The following is a 21,186-nucleotide window of genomic DNA, read 5'->3' as shown; positions in this document are numbered from 1 at the left end:
AGGCTTGGGTGTCTCAACAGTACTAATAGCCATACCTTAAGTGCAACCACAATGTGATTGTATCTGCAGAGAGGCAAGAGGCATGGTTCCTGATGAGGGGCAGTGGTTCTTTCAGTTGTTACAGGGGCAACAGTCTGAACGGTTGACTGATCTGACCTTGTAACTTCAGATAACATGTCCTGCTGTGCTGCTACTGCAAATTCATAGGTAATCACAGCCTTTTTTTCTGAGAGCATGCATCTTTACTCTTGGAGACATATAAGAACACCCAAGGCCATACTGACCCTACAACTTATGTTAGATGACATGTTAAAGAAAGCCAAACCTACATTTGTAAAATTTATAGTTTTACGGAAAGTTTTTGAAGACGTTGACTGGAATGCATTATTTGAAATTGTGAAGGTATCAGGGACAAACTACAGGTATCAAAACTAATTAACACCTTGTACAGAAACCAGATAGCAGTTGTAAGCACTGAAGGTTGTGAAAGGGAAGCTGTAATTGAGAAGAGAGAGACAGCCTATTCCTGATGTTATTCAGGATGTACACTGAACAAGCAGTGAAGCAAACCAGGGAGAAATTTGAAAACTGAAATGAAGTTAATGGAGAAGAAACAAAAACTTTAATGATTGCTGATGACACTGTGATTCTTTCAGACTGCAAGAGATTTGGAAGAACAGTTGAATTAAATGGATATGGTCTTAAAAAGAGATTATAAGATGAACATCAACAAAAGTAAAACCATGGTAATGAAGCATAACTGAATGAAATGAGGTGAAGCTGAATGGGAAATGAGACAATAAAACTAGTAGACAATTTTTGCTATTTGGGCAGAAAAATAACTGATGATGGCCCAAAGTAGAGAGGATATAAATGAAGACTGGCAATAGTATTTCTGAAAAAGAAGAATTTGTCATCTTCTATCACTATCAAAAATAGATTTACATGTTAGAAGTCCTTTCTGAAGCTGTAGCTTCAAATAGAAATGAAACAAAAACTTTTGAAATGTAGTGCTCTTGAAAAATGCTGAAAATTGGATGGGGAGATCAAGCAATGAACCAGAAAGTACCGAGTAAAATTGGGGGAAAAACGTTTATGGCACACCTTGGCTAAAAGAAGAGATAAGTTGATAGGATACATCCAGGAGTTGTCCATACAGTAATGAAACGGTTTCTGTTTGGGGTGGTGGTGGTGGTGGGGGGTGAGGGCTACAAATGTAGGGAGAGACTAAGGCTCGAATACAGTCACCAGGTTCAAATGGATGCAGGTTGTGGTAGTTATGCAGATAGTAAAAGACTTGCACTGGATAGAACAGCATTGAGAGCTGCATCAAACCAGTCTTCAGGCTGAAAACAACAACAAAAACAACACAGAGGGAAAATGATGGTGGTACACCATGTACCCACTGCCAAAGACTAAGGAGCAATCTGCAAAGCACAGATTTGTAAGTACCTACCCACTTGTTTGACCTTGTTTCTCTCTGCTGCACAATATGGGGCTGTCATTATTTTTACTGATGAGAGTCTTCTTCTGTTATATTGCCCCACAAAAATTTTCTGTTTTCACTACTGGATTTATTACCTTGGTGAAAACTGTTCTTTTACATATTAATGTACTGCCAGGATAATCAATTAACAAATGCTAAATTTCATCACTGATAAGTTGCATTTTACTCCATACATTTGGTTACTGTTACTGACTGTTCACATTTACAGCATTCCATGTGTGTGTGCAGAGGGGCAAAGATAGAAAGTAGACTTTCATTTAAGCACAACCATTAAAATTCATGTAGTCAATTTAAGCACTGCTGAAGTCTAAAAAGTGACCCGCAGTACAAAAATAGTATGTGAAAACTAAATTAAAAATTGTTAATACGTAACTTATATGAGCAATGCCCTCATTTTTATATTAGAACATTTTTTTGAGTGTAAGAAGCAATTCACATTGGTTTTTTATAAAATGAATAGGTAATATTTACCTCAACATTGACAATCACTCTGGTTGTGTCACCTGGGCGATTTCCCGGATTTTCCAATGTTCCAATGACAAGGATATATTGACTTTCTCTCTCATAATCCAATCCACGTAAAGTTCTAATAACACCAGTTTTCTGATCAATTGAAAATAATTCAGCTGGTCCTTGCCTGATAATGTAAGTTATTTTTTGATTCGTATCTGGATCATCAGCCTGAAAATACCATATCATTAGAATAGGTGCAAGGATTTTTAGCCTCTTTTGTCAACTAAGGAAGTTATGGATTTACCTTGACTTGGGTAACCATGTAATCTGGAACATTTTCAGGGACCCTTGCCTCATAGCTCAGTAAATGGAATATTGGCAATTCATCGTCAATATCCACCACCTGGACTGTGACAGTCGCTGTTGCCAAGCGAGGATCTGGTGCCCCATCTTTTGCAGTCACGACAAACTTATAGTCCTGAAAATAAAAGTAAGCTCAAGGAATCACATACCTGTTGAAGTACAATTTTGTAAGATATTTTGTAAGCACTCCAAACAGTCACAACATTTGTGACTCATTTCATTAGTAACTAATTTAAGGTGCTTCAAAAATAATATGCCTCTGACTCAATAATTGGTGAAACCATAAAAATACAGAAAATATCACTGAAATATATAATGAAGTTGTTAGAGCTTGGTAGCTCGAAAACCTGAGATACCCACTTCTCTTCCCCAACCACCTTCCCCCACCCTTCCCCCTCACCAGCTCACTAAAAGCAGCACAAATAATTTCACCCCCTCCCCCCCCAATTCCTCGCAAGTTGAGCTTTCAATTATTACACATAACCACTGTTAAGAGCAGGTTGTTGAATATCAGTTTATTTCTTGTTATATGTTGTTATGAATAAGGTTTGTAACTAATCTAGTCTAAAACCTTCTTGAACAATCAGAGCCTGCTACAGACCACTGCCAGGAACTATCTGTTAATAATGAAAGCACATCATGTTACATACAAATTTAATGCTGTACATGACTTGTTTCTCCATACTGCATCATCTTTTATCAACACATGGACTGCAAAAGTGAACCTTCTTTTATGTTGTGTACACTGTGAGTCCTGTTCATCCTTTTTAAGCAATTACTGGGTTCACTTATAAATACTAAGATGGTCAGTTAAAACTGACAAATCAATCTGAATACTTTACCTGGCTTCCTACATTACCTCAATGTGATGATAATAGAGTTGGACAAGTACAATGAGTAAATTAGTTTGTATGGAAAAGATGAGAAAGTCACAAACATGATCTATTCTGTGTGAAAGACAGCAATACATACAAATGATACTTAACATAATTGTACCAATGGCTTACCCTCTGTTTTTCATAATCAAGTGCAGTTTTTGTCCGAATTTCACCTGTCATAGCATCAATTGCAAATGGTATCTCATCAGGAACAGAATAGTACACAACTGCATTCTGGCCCTCATCTGCATCAGTGGCAAGCACACTCCCAACTTTGGCATTATTTTCTCCTTCCCGCACTCTAAACAGATACGGCAGATTCTGAAACTCTGGATTTTTGTCATTTATGTCTGTCACTTTTATGCTGATCAGTGCTGTGCTTGATAGTCCTCCAGTATCCTCTGCCTTAACTACCTGAAATTGAAAATAACTCTCTGTCAGTTCAAATGTGTGATGTAAACAAATAATTTGTCTAGTAAGTATTGTGACATTAAATTTTAAAAATCTGAAATATTAATCTTGAATTTTGGGTAGGGTGTTGATTTTTTACTGTAGGCATCATTTAAGAAGGGATTTTTTGAAACTCCACCCCTAAGGGGGTGAAATAGGTGTTGAAAGCTTTTTTGAAAAAAAAAGGCACTATTAAGGGAATTTTCAATTTAAAGCTATGAAAACTGAATAAAAAAACGAATAAAAGAAATAACTGTTTCAGCAGTTTTGGAAACTCATTCCCTAAGGGCATGTAATAGGGGTTTAAAAGTTTCAGAAAAAATTTCTCCTATTTAAAAAACAGTTGTAGGTTGCACACTGTTCTTCATTAACTCTACAAGGATTGTTTAACCTGGACAGGGCATCATCAGGTTACCTTAAAATATAAGGTGAGGATGAAATTATAATTAATTCAGTCTGGTGCTATCCTGGATTACTATAAAGGCAAAATAAGCTTCAAACACCAAATGAATAAAATTACATAGAGAAAAGTCACATAGCTCATGTTAAAGATTCAAAAATTTTCTGATAAAAAGCAACTGTCAAATAAGATATGACACCGAATAAAACATACAAAACTACAACCTACATGGAAAACATATTAAAAACTAATAGATAAAAGCACCAGGATCAGGCATGAGTAGAGAATGAAGAAGAAACCTCAAAAAGTATATTACCTCGTGTGGAGGTGGGGACAGGTGTAGCAGCGCAGAACTAGATCTCGTGCACAAACTGTAAACACAGCTGTATACTAGAAAGGTGACAAAGGGCCATTCGTATTCACATAGTGCATACATATGAATGATAGGAGCTCATGCAAAATATTGTGCTAGTAGAAATGACAGTGTACAGTGTGATAATGGTGTAACATTCAATTAGTAGTGGATGAACTGAGAAATTAATAAAAACATAACAGGGCCGTTGGAAATACATAAAATGCAGGATATGCTAGATCAAAAACTATGTACAGAGATACAGAAAATCCTTATGCTCAAATACAGCCTAAAAGAATAATGAAATGAGCGTTTGGCATCATTGGCCGGGAGGCCCCTTGCGGGTCAGGTCCGGCCGCCTTGGTGCAAGTCTTATTACATTCGACGCCACATTGGGCGACCTGTGCACCGGATGGGGATGAAATGATGAAGAAGACAACACAACACCCAGTCCCTGAACGGAGAAAATTCCTGACCCATCTGGGAATCGAACCCGGGCCCATAGGACGGTAATCCGTCACGTGGACCACTCAGCTATCGGGGCGGACTAAAAGAATAATGAAGTAAAATATGTAGAGCAATAAAATAAAGATTAGACTACAAATATAAGACAAAAAGGTAACAATGCTAAAACCAGTTCCCTGGTAATAAAAGATTAAAAACTAATATATCATTAAAAAAATAAATTAATTAAAAAACTTACAATCATATAAAACCTGATTTGTGCCAGCTAACTGATCATTGAGTAACATATCCTTCTTAGCATATGAATATCATCAAGAAGACTAGGTCTCCTTCCTTGGGGAGCATGATGTAAATCTTTAAGTTCCTGAGTGCAGGTGGCTAGTGGCCCCTGGATTTAAGGTGCTCAGCAAAAGAGGAATTATGCTTACTGGTAATCTGCCCCTTCTTAGTGAGTAAATGCTCCTGAAACCTTATTTTAAAAGCCCTTCCCACTTGGACAATGTCCAAAAGAATGAACATCACATGGAATCTGCAACTGTAAAACATATTATGTAAAGTGAAGGTGGCCGGGGGAGAAAGGAAAAGGACAGGGAAGGAACTGGTGAATGTGAATCAACTGAGGAGCATGCCGAGATAGTCCTTGCATTTGTGATTAACACTGTGTCCGAGTGATGCAGCAGTTAACACATGTGCCTTGTAAGCAGAAGATCCCATGTTTCAGTACCAGTCCATCACACATTATTGTTTGTCACTGCTGATTCTGCATAAAGTCTCGATCCAGCTTGTATCATTGGTCCCTTTCCTTCTCTTTCCTTTCTCCCCCCTCCATCTTCAATTTATGCAATGTTGTGGATGTATTGACACTGAATTTTGTTAGAGGTGGTATACACTATTCTTATATTTTGACCACCAAAGAGTTTAACTGCAGTGTAGAACACATTACCTAAAAATGAAAGCTTCGAAAACCTGTAATTTTAAGGTGCAGGACTGAGAGTCAGTTGGTGATTTTTTTGCATGTATAATTTCTCAATGATGGAGGGGCTGTAGCCATTGCAAAAAAGCAACATATTTCAGGTCTTCCAGTTCCTTTGTAATAGATTCTACATTGTGCAATTTCTGTGATACAGTGTTTCATAGATCTGAAGTAACTCATCTTGTACTTATACAGATGAGACGATGTAGCATGTATAACAGAGTCCCTTGTAGGAGGCTTACTATAAATGTCAAATTTGATGACATGATTAATGAGACAAGGCTACAAATCAAAGAAGTTGAGAATACCATTGCTATTGATGACTTCATGTGTAAAGATCATTCCTTCAACATCAAAAACAATTATTATCTTACCTACATATCACCAGCAAATTTTTTTTTTTTTTTTTTTTTTTACTGGTGGGGGACCTGGGCGAAATGGTCACACTCAACTAATTCATGAATATATCAGCAAGAAACCCTGCAAAATGATTACCCATGGCCAACTGACTGCTTATAAAATTTGTTATTAAAAATGAAGTAATTTTATGAAGTTAAGAGCCGAAGAAGAGCTATAACCTCCACAGTTTCATTGGTGCGTAGATGTCAGTGTCAAAGGTCATCCTGAATAATTGAAATAAGTCTCTTCTACTGGAATGTTTGTATCTAATTTTTTTTTATATCAAGCGACAGTAAAGTGCAGTAGTGAGGAAAAGATTTTCTATGTAAGAGTTGTAAAAGTTCCTTTCTATCAGAAATGGCAAAATTGTCATGAAATGTGAAGTCATTGTGAATCAGCTGAAGAAAATATTAAGAATTGGCCTGCCTGTGTTCCCAATCCCATTAATAACAGGATCTGTAGGTATATCCATCTTGTGAGTCTTTATCTGTGCACACATGTTTGGGGCCTTAGGATTTATCAATCTAAAATTGAGTAAGAGGTCAGGGGGGATGATATGTGCACATCCATCAAAGCAAGCCTTAAGCTCTTCAGCACAGGGAATCAGTAGGATCATAATCTATTTTGCAAATATCATTGCTGCAGAAAAACCATTGGATTTTATTAATGTAGTCATTTTTATAAACAACAACAGTGGTATTTCTCCGGCCTCGGCAGTGAGAGAGAGTGGTCATGCATGTGATAGTTGTGCTAGAATGAATATGTGTGTGTGTGTGTGTGTGTGTGTGTGTGTGTGTGTGTGTGTGTGTGTGTGCGTGCGTGCGTGCGTGTGTGTGTGTCATCATCTAAGGCCCCTTGGATGACAGTTCAATTGTTTAGCGACCTTTTTGTAGTGCATGTCTGTAACTCAACATCTCCACTATATGGTGAGAAGCAATCTATCTTTTGACAATACTGTCATTATCCCATACCAGAGTTTCCATTGTTTGACAGTGGTATTCTCTTTGACAGACAGGACTATGATGGTATTATCTGAGTGAAGCCTTTTTTTTAATACATGCCAGAATCATACAGTCTTTATTATCATATTTATCACATGTGGCCATCCCAGTAATTTCACTGGCTTTACAAGCAATACTCAGTTTATCAGATTTGTTACGAGTTGAAGCATCAAGGGCGATTATAATGTTTGTTACTGTCTATTCGTTTCTAACTGAAAACACCATCCATTTGGTTGACAACACGCTCCACAAAGGGAAAGTAGGCCCAGTTCCCTTATCCCACTGATATGCACGATGACAATAAATTTTCCGAAGAATTCCTGTTAATAATTTGAGCATTCACAGTTGTCGCTCTATGAACATTTGGAAGTATCATAAATTCTGACTCATCCCACAACACTGAAGGCTCTGCTATGTGATGAGATCTATGAGACATAATGAATGAATATATGAATAAAAGTAAGAAACATACCAGCTGGTATCTTGTGAGTTCCTCTCTGTCTAACTTTCGTATGACAGTGATTACTCCAGTCCGGTCTCCAATGGCAAACTGCCGTAGATCATTGCCCGATATGATAGAATATGTGACTGGGTCCTTTTCAGGGTCATTTGCCTGAAAATATGTACAAAATTATTACAAAAAATAATTCACTAATTTTAACTGCATTACACACTTGTATTGCAGTGGAGTTTGTCAGATATTTCGTAAACTTTCTGAATTCATATCCTCACATAAAATTATGTATTTCAATGCAAACGTTCACTTACAATGATAGTTGCAACTGTAGAATTTATAGGAGCACCTTCACTGACTTGCACTTCATATGTCTGTTGCTCAAATACTGGACTTCGAGTGTTTGGACCAGGAACCACATTAACTTCTACTATTGTCTGAGAATATTTTCCACCTTTATCTGTTGCCTGCAAGTAATTAAAAATTAGATGAGCATTCAGAAAAAAATGAAAGATGACTTACAGATAGCTTAGCATTGAGATGTAACTATCTCGTTACTAGAGTTGAATAATGAAATAGCCAATATCCGATTTATATAGGAGTAGGTGAAACACTTTTCATGAGAAGTATGCAATTCATTATATTTTTATTATATTGACCTATGTTTGCCATTATGTTTTTTATTGTCACACATATTCATCATTGTACAATATCACTTAAATTAATTTAATGACTTACAGAAGTCAAAGTTTAACATCTAATTTCATATATTAAATTATGAGATTAATATAATGGAAGGAAACATTCCACGTGGGAAAAATTATATATAAAAACAAAGATGAGGTGACTTACCGAACAAAAGCGCTGGCAGGTCGATAGACACACAAACAAACACAAACATACACACAAAATTCAAGCTTTCGCAACAAACTGTTGCCTCATCAGGAAAGAGGGAAGGAGAGGGGAAGACGAAAGGAAGTGGGTTTTAAGGGAGAGGGTAAGGAGTCATTCCAATCCCGGGAGCGGAAAGACTTACCTTAGGGGGAAAAAAGGACAGGTATACACTCGCACACACGCACATATCCATCCACACATACAGACACAAGCAGACATATTTTCTTTAAATATGTCTGCTTGTGTCTGTATGTGTGGATGGATATGTGCGTGTGTGCGAGTGTATACCTGTCCTTTTTTCCCCCTAAGGTAAGTCTTTCCGCTCCCGGGATTGGAATGACTCCTTACCCTCTCCCTTAAAACCCACTTCCTTTCGTCTTCCCCTCTCCTTCCCTCTTTCCTGATGAGGCAACAGTTTGTTGCGAAAGCTTGAATTTTGTGTGTATGTTTGTGTTTGTTTGTGTGTCTATCGACCTGCCAGCGCTTTTGTTCGGTAAGTCACCTCATCTTTGTTTTTATATAAAATTATGAGATTATACAGATTGAAACTTCATGTACACATTTTTCAGTTCAGTACATTTTGTAGTTTCAAATCAAGGCAAACAGCAATACCTTTATGGGCCACAATTTAATAATAAAACACACAAACTTACAATACAGATACATATATAGAATATGCACCAGAATAGCAGTGTCAATTAATTAAAAGTCAGTGCTTTGGTATAAAATTTTATAAATTTTTTTATTGCACGAATCAAAATTGAATAAAAATTTACAAATGTTCCTTTTTATTGATGCTGGATTTGCTGGCGCATATAAAATTTTGTGAATATTCAATTCCTCATCATAATGCTGTAATTACAGTTATGACAATAATGTCTAAAAGGTTTCTACTTGTTTTTTGTTTGTGTAAGGTTCACTGCCAGAACAGTTTTCAATCAGTTTTTGTAGCAGTTATGATTCAGTCAAGTCACAGATTTGAAGCAGATTTCGAGGAAATTATGTAAGTGTTTCTGACACCTTATTTGAAAATGTTATAGTATAGGTTTACATGACCAGAATTTCTTACTTGCTAAATATTCCTGACCTCTATCTGCATGATAATCAAAAAACAAGACCATGAGTCGGAATGAACAAGATATGTATTCTGAAGTTCTACAAACTCCCTCTATTGTGAAATTAATAACTAGACTCATCTAGTTTTCACTATCCTCATGGAAGCAACAAGTAGAGAGTTGTATATTTCTAGATTCCTTATACTATAGCCCCGTATGTAATACTTGGGTAAGTGTGGCAGCACCACACTGCCAGTGCACTACACTTAGAATATTTCACCAATGGCATCTGTGCGGACCTGTGACCAGAGGCCGCATGTGACTGTCTACATGACTTGTGCACAAGGTGCAGCACCTGTCATGCTATCTGTACAAGGACAGTGCAGCATGTGTTCATACTTATTGTCAGCAACTGCTTGTACATGGAAGAAGAAGAATAAACTTTGCTTCATTGTGGCTGCACTGTTGTTGTATCTTACTGTACTATACAAATAGCAGCTTGCATGGTTTTCACTTCCGCACAAGTATATAAGAGGCATACAAAAAGGTATGTGAATTTTTGCTGCTGCATCTCATGCCCCAAATTCTTAGCACTGATAATTATGTGTTAAATTATTCCTATTGATCTCATTTCCTACCTCATCCTCTTGTATTGATATGTTATTTTCCACACCTATCTGTGTCAAACAAACTTTTGAACCTAACTAATCCCCTCAACATCTCTTCCCTTATGGTAACACATGCATTCTGCTGTACCTCACCCATTCGATCCCTTTTTTTCCCACACTATACATCAATAACCCCCAACAACCTTACTAACAATATCCTAACACTACTCCTCCTTAGTTATGTAAACAAATCTGCTGCACAGCTGTGTGCAACTGCATTGCACCCTCCTATGCCAACCTATTTTATTTGTGGGCCTTCTACAGGAAATTTTCCTAGCCTTCACAGACAGAAATTATCCCCCAGACCTAGCTTGACAACAGATTTCCCATGCCAAGTTCCCACACACCCCCAATCCTCCCAACACTCCTAAGAAACAGCTACAAACAAGTGACCCCTCTGCCACTCTGGAACAACTGAACCACATACTTTGTTAGGCCCTTGATTATCTATCATCAGCCCTGAAATGAGGGACTTCCTACCCGAGATCCTTCCCACCCCTTCTAAAGTGGTGTTCCATTACTCGCCCAATCTCCAGCACACCACAGTCCATCCTTATGCCACTCCCAATCCCAACCTCTTGCCACAGGGATCATATCTCTCTGTGAGACCCAAGTGGAAGACCTGCCCAATCCAACCACCCAGTACTTCCTATTCTAGTTCTGTCACAGGCTTATCCTACTGCATCACAGGGCAGGCCACCTGTTTTAAGCATGCATGTTATATACCAGGTCTGCTGTAAACACTGTTCAGCATTTTATATTGGTATGACTAGCAATTAGCTGTCTACAAGGAAGAATAGCTACAGCCAAACTGTGGCCAAGAGTAAAGTGGTATAACATGCAGGCTGTAAATAACGTACTGGATTTCAATGGCTGCTTCAAAACCTGAGCCAGCTAGATCGTCCCCTCCACCACCAGGTTTTTTGAACTGTGCAGATGGGAGTAATCTTTACAGCACATTCTCCACTCCTGAAGTCATTCGAGCCTCAACCTACAGTAATCTACTGTCTCCATACCCTCCAGCCAACAGTTTCTGCCCCCCACTGCCCTGTCACCTCCCCACAATTCACCTCCCTTCACCCTCACTGAGCTGTGCTCTCTGCCAGCACATCCACCAGTTTTTTCCCTTCTCAGCTCATCTCCTTTCCAATCCTCAATTTTTCCCCCTCCTATCCCTCTACCACAGTCTCCTGACACTGTGCCTGTTGGCCCTGCCTTATCACCTCTAGACCTTGCATGTTCTGCCAGGCAACACCAATCTCTCTTCTTCCTCTTCTCTATCCTGCTCTGGATTACTGCTCCCATTCAATAATTTTCTGTTACAGTCTGGGCAGTGGTCATGTGTGTGCAAGGTGTGCTTGTTTTCGTGAAAATATGTGTGTGTTTCTCTTTTATGGAGAAGGCTTTGGACAAAAGCTTATATGTTACAGTCTTTTCATCATGCCTGTCTACAATTCAACAAGTCATTTTAATGGTGAATAGAAATCTATCCTTTTCATACTCTAGTTTTTATCTTTGGGTTTTCTGAGAGATAATATTCTGCTACAGTATTTGTTGCGTGCTTCACATTTTGCTCTCTTGACATCAAAGCAAATTTCATTCACTGTTTGTCTCTCTATACCACTACACTTTGACTAGGTATCATGGAGAGTGCCTCCCATCATGAACTATTCTACTAGGTACATTTCTACTCCGCTCATAGTCAACAATTCTTCTACTTTAGCACAGTTGAGTAATAACACATCGAATTTTATTAGAGTCATTCTAAAGAAAATCAAAAGAATGATGATGGTTGGCTTTAGTAAATTGTCTATATGTCATTGCATCACACTCTGTAATACTATCAGCTAGCTACCAATGAACATGCAGAAGTTTAGGGTGTACCTGGACTGTTATGCTGTACTGTTCTCCAGCTATCAGTTTTCCAATGGTAAATATTTCACCTGTTTTTGGTTCTATTTTGAATTTCTGCCTTCCATTGTTGGAGACGTGATATATGCTGTATGAAATTTCGGCATTCTCACCAAGGTCATCGTCTGTTGCAACAACCTGAAATTCATAAAATAATGTAGCCTGGAAGGAATTATTGACAAATATTACTAATTTTTGTGATTTTTTTCTTCTGAGTACAAATATAATTGTCTGTGACTAGAATTAACATATGTGTGAGTGGATATTAGATTTTTTTATAATGGGATTGATAGATAATATGTCATCTTACACATTTATTATAAGCTACCAGCAATAAAGGGCTCAGCCATCATTCGAAAAGTATATATAGCAAATAGTGAACAGAACACATTAGTTATATTGCTCTGATTTTTCAGTTTACAATAAGACTGGTGACTGAGGAAACTATTGCAGTGCACCACCAGTGCAACATGTAAGCATTTGTGTTCCGTGAGATTTTGGAAGTCCCTCAGTGAAAAGGTGAAGTGTGATTGTGAAATGCTTATAGGACTCTTACCAATTATAAAAAAGTCTCTTTTAAATATTGAGACATAGCATGCTGGAATTACTCCATCTGTTATGATTTCAACCCCTGATAATATTACTTTCTTCTCTTACATAGTTTACATGTGCCATGTACATAAATATTTCAGAATGATATCTAGACTGAATTTCACTTAGGTTCATTGTTCAGGTTATTGATGTTAATGTGCTGATTCTTCCATTGTATCAGTTTTCATGAAAGTATTGCTAATCAAGCTGAATTTTTTACTTCAGTGAATTAGCAAATGGTGTGTGAGCTAATACATATTTATGGGTTTAGTGATACCACTCAATCACGAAAACTGGCATTCTGACTTTCCAGTAACATAATTCAAATTCTGTGACATTAATTAACTTACAAGATAATTAACAGAAGAGTTCAGAAGTTTCTATATTTTCCATCATAGATATTGCTTCTGTGCCTGTCAAATTCTGATATTTTCTGTTATACTTTCATTCACCTAATTTTTATCCACAAGATGGCAGAATTCATTAATTCATCAAGCTATTAATTACAATTTTGGAATAATTTCCAATTATCTTCAATATAGCACCTGCACTTGTAAATAGGACATTCCCAATGTGGATGCATAAAATGGTTTTGTAAACTTTTCTAAATTCCTAGACCACCACATATTTCATAAATAGTATTGTTAATACGTATAGTACGTCCTGAGTAGCAAAATTTAATGTAGCAGTTTTTCAAATGATTGTGTGATTTCCAAAATAACAATTTGTTCATATGCCAGTCTTTAAATAGTCGATATCACATAAAATAGTCAGTCTGCTACTGGCAAGTAACTGTGTAACATCTATGTACATCAGCACTCAAATGTGAACATGTTAACACCTTTGTGAGAGTCCATGGTCTGAAAGCTCATAGGCACCACATATGACAAAAGAGTACCCACTTGAATGTGAATACGCTAACATCTAAAAGAAATTATGCATATTGGCATCCAGAAGAAAATGTGGTACTGTCATTGCCTAATAACTTACAAGTGCTAATGCAAGTTTGTGAATATTTTGACAGAACTGTGTTGTAAATAATGGGAAGGTTGGACCACCATTGTCACTGAAATAACTGGTTGTTGTAATTCACTGCAGAGCTACTTTTGATTTATGGGTAGTGTTTCTAAACACTGTGCTTAGGCATTATAACAAGTTGATGCATTCTGCCACTGAACTCTCATTTGTTTCTGAGAGGCAACCTGAGTCAAGTGCTGTTTATCTTACATATTTAAGAAACTGATCATTGTTCTAACAATACGGCATTAAGAATAATAAATATGTCAAAAAGTGAAATCAAAATCTGGTGTTGTATACATTATTAATACATTATTAAGCATCTAGCATTCATTAAGTTTTTCAGTTTCATGGCTAAAGACGGGTATGCTGCCGAAGAGGCAGTGTGGAGCAGAACACAGAAATCAGGTTTGTAACCATACAATAGGAGAGCCTTAGTGAGATATTTGCACTTGCATATCTCACAGATCTAGTAGGACATCTTGTGTAACCAATAAATTCTCAAATAAATGATACTGATGCATGATTCTGACTATTTACGTCACCCTGTATCATGTAGCAGTCTAGCATATCAAGTCCACTTTTGTTATGGCAGAGCAACATAGTCTCTCAAATCTTTAAAAAATTCAATTCTCATCTCTTCTGGCCTTCAATTTTGTGGAGCCTTATATCGTGAATTCGGCACAGCTGATCCATAACAGTAATCCACAATTTCACAAATGAATATTCCATAATCAAATCTGCTTCATCTAGAGGTATTTTTTGCTACCCATAATACCAATCTTGCTCACAAACTGTGCATTGTGCCTTTCTTCATGATCCCTGCTATATTTAAGGTGACTGTATATAATAAATTGAATGAGTGGTGAGCTTGTGATGCTATTTACCAAAGAAACTATGCATACTGATCAGTATTCTTTTGTCTGTCAAACAGTTTTTGATGTATGAGTGCAAATAGGTGGTACCTCTTTCCACAAACTCTATAGAACTGAATACAATAATCCAGAACCATTGAGTACTTCCTCAACATGGCCCAATGTACTACTTCCCCATCTTTCTCCGATCTCAATTATCCAGATTTAGTCTGCAGGTGAATAACAAGACAGTCCAGCCAATATGACGTTTTCCAGCATTTCTGAAAATCTGAGACAGTGTTGCATTTATTTAAATTACTTGAGGAAACTAGATGAAATAAAACAACAAGCCTATGCTGTCTCTCTAGTAGATTTGTTGCATCTTCTATGTGTTCTTCCATTAAAAAGCCATCTTTGGTTTGCTTTGGCCATGACTTTTTATATATGATTTTTCCAGTTTAAGTTGTTTGTATTTGTTTTTCCTAAGTATTTAATTGTACTGATAGCCTTTTTAACCAAAATTTAATGGCTTCCTTTTGCTACTCATGTGGATGACCTCACACATTTTTTATTTAGACTCAACAGCTACTTTTTGTTCCACACAGATATCTCGCCTAAATCATTTTGCAATTGATTTTGTTCTGATGATTTTACTAGAGAATAAACAACAGCATCACCTGCAAACAATCTAAGAGGGATACTCAGATAGTCTCCTAAATTGTTTACACACAGGGTGTCACAAAAATTCAGTGCCCAAACTAACATGGATGATACACAAGAAAAAACAAACATATTTCGTAAAGCAATCATATGCTGAAAGCCCATATTGTGTGAGCACTGAGCATGCTTAGATAGCATATGAGTGAGCAGATAAAAGTCACTGCGTTTAACATTGTTACATCAAATGCTATTTCAACACTGAGTCAGTAAATGGCGGGTAGTACTAGTGCCTGCATGGCAGCTGCAGTTTCAACATGGATCACTACACATAGGGAGAACTGTGAGACAAGCACTTTGTTTACAGTGTGGCTGAAGGCATTTGTCAAAGAGCCCGGTGATGTATCGCAAACATTTCCCAACACACAGATCTCCACAATATAGCACATATATTGTAAAGTGCACTCGACTGCTAATTACCAGCTCATTGATGGTAAGGAGGGCTAATGCAGGCAGACCTTGGGTGATGTGTACATCTAACACTGGGAAAGAAGTGCTGTTACATTTTAAGAACAATCCAGAGACAAGCATGCAAGCAATTGTTGCTGTGCTCAGTATTCATCATAGTTTAATATGAATGTGGTGCATGAACAGCTGCTTCATTCATATCATCCTATGACAGGGTGTCTACCGATTTTCAGTGGATCTAATTCATCACCTTTTCATGACTTTTTCATTATCTCTTTAGTTACATTCATGACCTCTCAAAACTAAGTGTGGTACAATGAAAAAAAAAACACTTTTTTATGGGTATGAAAGCTGGTTGAAATGAAAGCTGAATGTAATAATAAAAATTTTGAAGGTACAAAATTTATGTCAGATGTTAAATTTCACAGTAAAAGATTCAGTGTTTAACTTTCCTAAGTAAACTTGAAATTTCAACATCTAAAACTTCAGCTTCTTCTTTTGTCTTTCCTATAATCATTCTTTTTTATTTTTGAAATCTTTTATTTCTTGAACTGTTTTTCTTTTAAGGTTGGTCACTTCATTTTCATAAGATTTCTTCTTTTTCACAGCTTCTACTCTTCTTGATGAAGCATTCTTCACAGCTAGTATCACTAATTTTGTGATGCCCCCATTTAGTTGTTTCTCACTATTAAGAGAACCACCTAACAATTGTACTGCATTGTGAACACTTCTTTCTGCAACATCTGTATCTTCTTCTAAGTTTTCATCTAAAACTTCTTTGTTAACAGAAAAGCTGCCTTCAACTCCACCATTTCCATAATATATGAGTAACAGCTTCTCCACGAACTTGATGAAGCATGGTTCATACTTTGCAGTAAATTCACCAAAAATTCATCAAGTTTGTCGTTCTCAGCATGAATTGTTTCAATTGTTTTTCAGAATATTCACAGAATTTAAAGTATTCTCTCTTCACTACATCGGCTGTTGATGGAGTTATATGTTTTTTGATACAAATTCCTACATTGCAATTGTCACTCAAGAATTTCTCCAAATGGAGCTCTGTATAACTTTGGGTGATAAACATGAGTCACCTCTGATTATCTTTAATTTCAAAGGACTCTTCTCAGCAATTTTTAGAGACAGGCTTTGCAAAATACATGTGCACTCATTTCTGAAAATAAGGCTATTGTTTTCTATGTACAGTGAAATCCTATTTTATGTTTCCGTGTGGTCTACACTTAAAAAAAGCAAAATTGACGAAAATGCAGAATGGAGTAAAATGTTAAAATGCCTCAAAATGTGTGCAAAAACACATGAAATTGGCATACAAGATTAAAAATCGCAATCCTCTCCAATACCTTGTATAAAATATGAAGGAAATTAAATGTGCAAACAATGTTTATACAATAATTCATGGTAATAAAATGAACGGATGTGTACCAGATCACCCAAGAAATTCATGAACACTCAGTCACTTTTATTATGATCAGTTTTCAAAGCTCCATGCACTATGTGATGTCAGCAAATGCCACAACGAAACATTTGTGGTTGATTATCTTCTTCACTGATTATAAATGCTTGCAAATCATGCAACATTTTAAAATTCACATTTGGTCCATTCACTGAAATTTCAATTCTACTCTTACGTGACATATTCAAACCATTCAGAACTACCAGGAAACATGACTGTAAATGGAAGATGTGGCAGAATTCAAAAATACAGATGTTGAATATCTTGTATATACAGACAGATTTTGTTCACCTTAGAGGCAAACAACCATGTATTCCTTTTAGACAATTTTGTTTAAACTCTCATCTTATGACACAAAAGAATCCACTTTCCCTGAGTTTGTCACCCAGGAGATTCTGTAAATAAGGGCCACATCCATAAGTAATTATATATGACAAGTTATTGTTGTGTAACTGGATTTTTTGATAATCATGCTATCAGGAAACACGATTTGGAATATCCAGAATTAGATTTTCACTCTGCAGCAGAATGTGCGCTGATATGAAACTTCATGGCAGATTAAAACTGTGTGCCGGACCGAAACTCAAACTTGAGACCTTTGCCTTTCGTGGGCAAGTGCTCTACCATCTGAGTTACCCAAGCATGACTCACGCCCCGTCCTCACAGCTTTACTTGTGCCAGTGCCTTGTCTCCTACCTTCCAAACTTTACAAAAGCTCTCCTGCAAACCTTGCAGAACTAGCACTCCTGAAAGAAAGGATACTGCGGAGACATGGCTTAGTCACAGACTGGGGGATATTTCCAGAATGAGATTTCCACTCTGCAGCGGAATGTGCGCTGATATGAAACTTCCTGGCAACTTTACAAAAGCTCTCCTGCGAACCTTGCAGAACTAGCACTCCTGAAAGAAAGGATATTGCAGAGACATGGCTTAGCCACAGCCTGGGGGATATTTCCAGAATGAGACTTTCACTCTGCAGCGGAGTGTGTGCTGATATGAAACTTCCTGGCAGATTAAAACTGTGTGTCGGACCGAAACTCAAACTAGAGTCCTTTGCCTTTTGCAGGCAAGTGCTCTACCATCTCACTGTATTCAACTTCATTCTCTGGGGCTACATGTAAGCTGAGTTGACTCAGAGGCGGAATCGGTTGCAAGAATTCTTGCTGTACTTACACAAATACAGAACATGCCATGCATTTTCCAGCACAGAGGTTAATGTTGCTCATTTTGAATATTTATTGTAATGTAATAGTTATCAGAACACGAACAGAGTGAAAAACATTTAACTCCATTTTATCCTCAATCACAGACAATAACTTCCTGGATAATCTTACTCTAACAATACGTGTTTCCAAGACGGTTACTTTACGAATTATATTTGTTTATGTGTGCATCATCACCTCTGTTAATTTGGGCACTGCATTTTTGGACACCCTGCAGATTAAGGACAGCAGAGAGCATATTAAACTTCCATTGGGAATGCCAGATATAACTTCTGTTTTACTCAATCACTTTGCATCAGGTATTATGAAGAGTGATCTTTCTGACAGGAAATCATGAACCCAGTTGCACAACTGAGACTCCATAAACAAGCAGTTTGATTGGAAACTGCTTGTGAGGAATGAATTGAAAGCATTCTGAAAATCCAGAAATATAGAATCCATATGACATCCCCTGTCAATAGTACTCATTATTTTCTGCAAATAAAGAGCATAAAATTCCATAAAATTTCAGGTGTGCAGCCGCATAAATTCAGCATCTTCTTCTAACATTTCGGCTGAATACCATCCATCCATCTTCAGAGTGAGCCAAGGTGACTAACGCTCCACCACTTGCTCTGTCCTTTTAAACTCGAGGACCAAACCACTGCATATGCGGCCAAAGATACACGAGGCACCAGAGACATTGATAGGTGGCAAAGAGGTGTAACATATCCACGTAAATTAAATCTACGGCTGCGCAGTCGATCTACACGGTGATATCGAAGTATCACAGAGAGCTGCACCGTTGTGACATCTTTGTGATTTAATTACAGAAATTCCTAGATTCCATGACTTGTCCAAGCTGAAGCCACTCTCTCTATTAATTAAACTCATCACCAACTGAATTTCAATTGCTTCTTTCACTACTGAATCCCAGAAATATGAAGTTGAGGCTAAAATTTCGACGTTATCACACACCATAGAGTGGCCAGTGCCAATACAGTGCTCCACCTCCGCAGATTCATTAGGTTGTATGAGACGGGTGTACCTGCAGTGCATCTCTCCTCGACTGTACGTGTCATCTGTCTGATGTATGAATGGCCACACTCGCAGGGGATCTTATAAACCCCAGGCTTCTGAAGCACCAAATCATCTTTAACAGAACCCAGGAGTGCTGCAGTCTTTGGTGGAGGGCGAAAAATCACTTTCACTTCGTGTTTACTGAGAATCTGTCCTATTTTTGATGAAAGGTTTCCCACATACGGCAGGAAAGCTAGAGCATTAGTCACCTTGGCTCACTCTGAAGATAGCTGGATGGTATTCAGCTGAAATATTAGAAGAAGCTGAATTTATGCAGCTGCATGCCCAAACTTTTATGGAACAGTCTTTACACCACAAAAACGTGAAGATGCACAAAAAGTTTTTGCAAACCCTTGTCACCAGTTGTGTAAAGGCCTCATCGCCACTGCTGTGGAGGCAGAGTTGGTGAGTTCATGAAATGGCTTCTGGTGTGGTACACTGCTAAAACAATTTCCCCTTGCCACTATTACACAGCTAGATCCCAATGTCAGGTAATAGGATAGGAGAATAAAGGTTCTACAACACTCCAACAAATTAGTAACAAAGTCATACAGCACTGCTTGCAATATAAGACAAAAAAGGTCCTCAATGACTAAGTGCAAATAATTGTAGGTAATTTCACAGGAAACAGCAAATGCAATTACAATTGTCTGTTCACTTCTAAGAGTTCACTAAATGACGTTCCCTGTCTAAGTCAGCCGATGATAATCTAGAGCTGCTCTTCTATTTTCCAAGTAGGCTTCTGTCTTTTGTTGCCCGGTCATTGGCAGACTGTACTCAGCTGCCCATTGGCTGGGGCAAAGTCGATAACTCCATTCTCAGTGACACCCGTAGCATTGGTGGAACTTGCACAAGTGGCGAGTCTCTTTGGCAATGACACCAGTTCGCATCTTTGCACCTGTCACGCTTTTGCCCTGGCTGTGTCTTGTCGAATGACACAGCAGTTTTGTTTCACAAGAACAATATTTTCTGAATATGTGCTGATTATGTGCCAACAGATCATTTTCTTTGAGGTAATTCATAACGTTCAAACACAGTACATGTTCCAAAATCCTACTGCAAATCAACATCAGTGATATGGGTCTGTAATTCAGTGGGTAACTCATATTTCCTATCTTGAGTATTGGTGTGAACTGTGCGACTTTCAGTCTTTAGGTACAGATCTTCCATTGAGTAAGCAGTTGTATACGGTTGCTAAGTATGGAGCTGTTATATCCGCAAATTCTGAAAGACACCTAACCGGTGTAAAGTCTGTCCTGGAAGAGTTGCCTTTATTAAGTAATTTAAGTTACTTCACTACACTGGGGATATCAACTTCTAAGTTTCTCATGTTTGCAGCTGTTCTTGATTTGAATTCTGTATTATTTACTTCAATTTCTTTGGTGAAGGAATTTCAGAAAACTGTAACCACAGAACTTTAGTGGCACTTTCATTGGTAACATTGCCATTGTTATTGCACAGTGAGAATATTGATTGTATCTTGTAACTGGTCTCTTGGGGTTTTCTACCAGATTTCCAGATGGAGTTTCACAGTAAAAGCTATTGAAAGCATCTCACACTCCCAATTCCATTTCAGATTTGAAGCTCCTGTGAAACATTACCAGTCTTCGAGATTTTGCTTGC

The 21,186-nt window shown here is 37.6% G+C and overlaps 1 protein-coding gene across 1 annotated transcript in view; it reads right to left on the bottom strand.

Annotated features, from left to right (window-relative positions):
* LOC124802464 (cadherin-99C) overlaps window positions 1–21,186 on the bottom strand; it is a 628,642-nt gene that overhangs the window by 76,509 nt on the left and 530,947 nt on the right. Inside the window, exons 12-17 of the mRNA XM_047263250.1 lie at window positions 12,197–12,361; window positions 8,010–8,162; window positions 7,714–7,854; window positions 3,331–3,615; window positions 2,265–2,438; window positions 1,979–2,188 (exon numbers count right to left, since the gene is read on the bottom strand). Of these exons, the coding sequence (XP_047119206.1) occupies window positions 1,979–2,188; window positions 2,265–2,438; window positions 3,331–3,615; window positions 7,714–7,854; window positions 8,010–8,162; window positions 12,197–12,361 (1,128 nt within the window). The remainder of the gene's footprint in view (window positions 1–1,978; window positions 2,189–2,264; window positions 2,439–3,330; window positions 3,616–7,713; window positions 7,855–8,009; window positions 8,163–12,196; window positions 12,362–21,186) is intronic.

Source organism: Schistocerca piceifrons, chromosome 6 (genome assembly GCF_021461385.2).
Source record: "Schistocerca piceifrons isolate TAMUIC-IGC-003096 chromosome 6, iqSchPice1.1, whole genome shotgun sequence".
In the NCBI taxonomy this organism is placed as follows: domain Eukaryota; kingdom Metazoa; phylum Arthropoda; class Insecta; order Orthoptera; family Acrididae; genus Schistocerca; species Schistocerca piceifrons.
The sequence above is the reverse complement of the archived record's forward strand: the minus strand, read 5'-3'. Positions and strand labels throughout refer to the sequence as shown.